This window comes from Saccostrea cucullata, unplaced genomic scaffold (assembly GCF_032062105.1).
Source record: "Saccostrea cucullata isolate Sc308-1 unplaced genomic scaffold, CSIRO_AGI_Scuc_v1 ctg2784, whole genome shotgun sequence".
In the NCBI taxonomy this organism is placed as follows: domain Eukaryota; kingdom Metazoa; phylum Mollusca; class Bivalvia; order Ostreida; family Ostreidae; genus Saccostrea; species Saccostrea cuccullata.
In genome coordinates this window covers 2,244-7,824 of record NW_026935051.1, presented here as the reverse complement: position 1 = coordinate 7,824, position 5,581 = coordinate 2,244, and the positions used below count along the sequence as shown (strand labels likewise).

Here is a 5,581-nt window from a genome sequence, read left to right as displayed (position 1 = left end):
CATCTTTACCCATGTGTTATGAAAATTTCAGTTTCGCAGGAATAATATCAATGTTGATAAAATGTGGATTTAACACAGATCCTTTTAAGAGCTAACAGGTTTTTAGTATAAAACTTCTATGTGTATAAAAATTTCAATTGCACGAACATTATACATGGAGTACGTCAGAACTTAATCTTTTTTAATATTGTGAAGAAAAGAGCAATACCAAGTTAAAAACAAATATTTATTGACGAAACATGCTGATTAAGTAATAAATACCCATGTTCCTAAAGATTATGCAAGAACGAATTCAATTAAACCAAGAAAATGTTCATGAAAAGTTTGAATATGACTAAATTTAACGTGTGCCGTCAGTATGTTGATTTGTCGTTCGTATATCTAAGTCTCATTCAGTGTATGACGCTACACTAAAAATGAGTTCCATTACGAAAAACTTTCATGGTTCTTTATAATTTAGTTTTACATAATTATGTACTTTGAAAGAATTCTAATATCCAAAATAAGATTATTTTATCATTACATTTACTTACATTATGCAAATCAGATTAATTCAGGAGAAAATGACATGAACTATTTGTCGCGGATGTTTATGCATGTTTTCTGTTGAATATCATCGGAGTAAATCAGCCGACACAGTAGCCTCGCTTTCGTCTCAGTCTATGTAATCAACACAAATTACTGCGCATGTTAAATACGTGATAACCATGGGAGATTGAACATATATAGTTCAACTCCCAAAAATTACGTTTATCAACTGAAATTTTAATGCTTTAACTTCAAAAGCTATTCCTTTTACTTCTTTTTACTTGAAAAGGCTAGTAAGTTGAATTATGTCTCATCAAAGAAATATATAAAACATGTTTTGTAAAATGAGAAAGTATAGTTCAATCTCAGTTCAAATTGAAATGAAATATAAAAAAAAATGCCTAAATGAGCAGGTTAGAGAGCAATCAGAGGCTATGGCACCAACAATCAGGAGAAAAATCATGAAACAGTGTAAACTGAGAGAAAAGGAACAAGCTTTAAAATCCTTCTTGCACAAAGTCGTATTTATCAGCAATGAATGTTATCGTGGTATGTAAAAGTTAGAAGGAAATAGTTTGACATCACATGACAAAGAAGACAAACATGTATAAGAAATTAATTTCAAATTAAAAATGTTCTGAATCTTTCAATAACTTCGAATAAAACAAGAAAATTAACAAATAGGACCTAACTTTTGTAAATATAAATACATCACTTTCTTTCCAAGAAACATACGCAGGGGTATTAATTTTTCAGGTTGAAAGGTTAGAACTGCAATTCGGAGTACTGGAACAAATTTCAAGATGAGTTCCAAAAGGTTCCATATTCAGATATCTAAAATGTCTTTTATGTATAATAAACTTTAAATTTGACCAAAAATTCTTAAGTTAAACTATACGGGCATTAAAACACATAATTTAAAGCAAAACATTATTATTTAATATGCAAACGTCATTTTTTATATCACTTGTATTATCTACGATATCAAATCCAGGGTACACTCTTCAAGTTTCTTACCCCTGACTGCTTTATTGTCACGAGTATCGCCGTTGAATAGCTATCCCCGACTGTGCTGGTTTCTCGCATTACCTGAATTTAGATTTTATTGCAGTATCATATATCCGTGTTAGTTTACATACTGCATTGAACTGTACAACTGTTGTAAGTTTCTTTGGTAGACCAATTATTCAGACACAAGGATTGGGCTAATTTAGTCATATATTAAAACTTCCATGAACTGGTTGACATCATTTAGGTTTTACATGTCATATTTGATGCACTGCAATATCTCAATGGAAATATAAATGTTACATTTTATTGGAGATGTTTTATCAAAGGATACCATTTAATATTCTAAATGTTTTTCGGAAATTAAAAACTAGAAAACTGTGAGCAATGAGCTCACTAAATAATACCACCGCCTCCCATAATGTCCATGTGTTGCTATATATTGTTTTACGGTAATGTGTAAAGAGGATTAACTCGTCCTATCAAATGTTATCCAGAAGCTTCTATATGTGACATCATAGGTAAACATATATAATGGCAATTTTCATGTTTTGCCATGGGAAACCTAAAATACGTGTCGAATAAAAAAGTAAAATAGGAGGTGCACAATGGCGATATGTAATAAAGATTCTGTGAAAGTTTCATCAAATTTCATTCAGTAGTTTGAGAGGAGTTGCGGATAAGAGATAAAGCATAACAGACAGACGGACGGACGGAAATACCGATTACTATATACCCTCCCACTTTTCAAGCGGGGGTATAAATATACATATTATATATAATTGAATTTTTAAAATTTATCTATGCATTGATTTACTTGTTGACATTTATAGACGCAATGAGTACACACTTATTCAAGTATCAAGTTTTATTTCAATACGAACATCTTTCTATACTGCTAACCAAATTAATAGGCAAACTTCAATGACATTTTTTTTTGAAGATTAAAGTATAATTTTATGTCGAGTTTAGTATATTGAGGCCTATGTTTTAATGTGATGTCGAAATATTTTCTACTTAGATTTAGATGCCCCGATAACATTGAACTGTTTGCAATGGCTGTCATAAACGGATTTCTGTATAAAGATCTTAAATTCACACTTTCAAAACTTAATGCTAGTAGATCTAGTACTAAGAAAAAATACGACATAATTCAATTTGAGATATTTCAACATGAACAGTTTTAAATATTGTCATCAATAATTTTAATTGCAGATATTGATAAACTATTCCCATAAGAAGAAGCATTTGCCTCCAGGGTACCATGGACGTGTGGCAATATAAATCCAAAGGACAATTGAGGCCTAGTTAAAAGTCACTTTCCTGCACATTCAGTCTTAGAATACATTGTTTGCTAAGAATAGGACTCAAACTGATTTACATACTAAGAAAAAAATCTGCTTTGGAAATTAATCTTAGGTGTCATATCAATTAAATGCTCTTTATTACTTAATTGTAATGTTTTTAATGTAGTGAATAGGTTAGTTTGAATAAATTCACAATTGTTTGAAAATTTTGTTTGTTTATTTTTTTCCTCCCTCCCTCGTAGGTTTTGAACTTTAGATGTGACGTTAAACGTAGAATTAACTTTGAACAGCCTAAACAAAATTTGATGAAAATAAGTGCTTGTGAAAGTAAACATCCTATATAATGTATAACAATAACATTTTCAAACTTAAATTGGCTAGTTTTTTATTATTAAAGCTGCACGTTTTCACTTACGTGTAGATTCCATTCTACAAGTTTTACGAACGTGTAGCAATTTTGACGTCACTAAAATTGATGACGTAATACACACAAAATTTAGGTTATTCCCCTACTAGACGTACCCGTACACGTTTGAAATCTCAACCTCTCTTATATTGATGGATGCATCCATTAATTCAGTAGGAGTATTATGGTCAATATCATAAACAAGGCACATTTAATCTTTGTTTAAAAGAAATTAATTTTAAATACATTCAGTAATGAAACAGGATGAGTGTATTCCCACTTAATCATTCTCATGTTTTTTCTGGGAAGAAAATAAAAATTTTAAAACGGTTTAAATTGAACATGTTAATAAATTAATTAATTCAAATTTAATGGTTATTAAATCTGATTCTGCAAGGAAATTAAAGTACCCTAGCAAAAAAAAAAAAAAAAAAAAAAAAAAAAAATGAGGGCCATTAAAAAATTACGGGGATTTGTTGCACGGGCATCCGACACTAAGGAAAGCCAGCCGTTCCCCTCCAGTGGTTTTGGACATTTAAATCCGTTTCAAGCAACGGCAACCTTTGCTCCTAATATGGAACCGTTAACAATAACGGAACCTTACAAAACTCTTGCCAAATTATCACAAGATGTAGGAGACATAAAGGCGGATTTGTGGGAGAAGGATGGCTTGGATGACAAAATTCAATGTGTGGCCGGGACTCAGGAAGAAACTCTTTCAGACATGGAGCTTTTAAAAACGGAGAATGAAAAGCTAAAGAAAGACATGGAAATGCTGAAGTCTGTTGTTATCAAACTTGACAGAAAAGTTCAACAACAAGAGGCTGAGATAACAGATCTTAAAGGGAGATCAATGAAATTCAACATTTTGATACACAATTTAGAAGAGGATAGTGAAGAAGTATTGAGAACAAAAATTCCTAATCTAATCAAAGAGCATCTAGGTGTAGAGGGCGTTGAGTTTTCAAACACCCATAGAAACGCCGGAGAGGTAAAGCCAAACGGAAAGCCACGAACCATCACCGGAAGGCTCATGAGAATCGAGTACAAAGACGAAATATTGAAACAACAGAGGGCGAAGAAGGAGGGTGGAGCGGAACTACCGTTCTACATCACACCACAATCACCCCCGCAGGTGAACGAAACCCGTAAAAAATTAGTGGAACTAAATAACAAATATTGGCAGGAAAACGTCAAAACTCGTATCATTGGAGATAAGCTTGTTTTCCCAAACGGAACTGTTTATAAGGATAAGGTTTCAACTCCAAACGCAGAGGAACTTCTACAAATGGACAGTAAGGAGATCGAGAAAATTGAAGGAATTTCGACCAAAAGATCAGACACTCACTCAGATGGGGGAAATCAATTCAGTGCGGCGGCGGTTGATGTTAACGCTTTTGCCAAGGTGAGAAACTTCTATAAGAAAGTTTCGATTGATCCGTTTTACGGACGGGCCAACCATAATATTCTGATCTACCGCTTCAAGGACAACAACGGGATTCTTCACGAAGGATATTGTGATGATGGGGAGTTCGGAGCGGGCCGCAAGATGCTGGGTATATTGCAGGATCAGAGCCGTGTCAATGTGGCGATCGTGATTTCAAGGATGATGGGGAGACATCTCGGGCCAAAGCGTTTCCAAATTATGGAAAACACCATGATGGATGCTTTAAATAAAGTTTAAATATATTTCATCAAACTTGCAGTTCTAGACTGTATTTGGGTAATTAAAAACACTGTATTATTTTCAAGTTATATTTATAGTTAGTAATCATGAAAATTGCATTTTGTATTTGAACTTTGGATATGCCTTATGAATTAAGGCATGAATTTTTTTTCCGGAGTTTGTTGTTTCCGGTTTTCTCCATAATGTTTATACAGCGAATGTTTATTTCCGGTAACGGGAAATTCGGCATGGGCTGAAACCACAGGCACCTGACGTTACTTATTTTTCTTTAAATAAAAAAAAATATACACATACCTAATAATAAACAAGGTCCTCAACGGCGCCATCTTGAATTTTTTTAGGTCTGTCACATCCTCTTGTATTTTCGTCTGAAACTCCGTCAAATAAATTCTCTGCAACCATATTCTTTCTGTGGCCAGTCTTTCGAGGTCTAAACTTATGGCCAGTGCAACCTGAAGGGCGCATCACACTTGCAATATTAAAAATCCCTCGTCAAACTCGATCTTCTGCTTCAACAATCCGAGAAATCCAAAGGGGGGCCGGAAGTTTACATCAATATGCTAATGGGAATTCCGCATTTGTCAGTTTTGTGGTGGATCTAAAGCAACGTGTTATAATTACTTTGAATTTTTTCGATTTTGAAAT

The 5,581-nt window shown here is 33.4% G+C and overlaps 1 protein-coding gene across 1 annotated transcript; it reads left to right on the top strand.

Annotated features, from left to right (window-relative positions):
- Positions 1–3,694: 3,694 nt before the first annotated feature.
- LOC134241772 (uncharacterized) lies at positions 3,695–4,933 on the top strand. The gene has a single exon (XM_062723793.1). The coding sequence runs from the start codon at positions 3,695–3,697 to the stop codon at positions 4,931–4,933; it is 1,239 nt and encodes a 412-aa protein (XP_062579777.1).
- Positions 4,934–5,581: the final 648 nt, after the last annotated feature.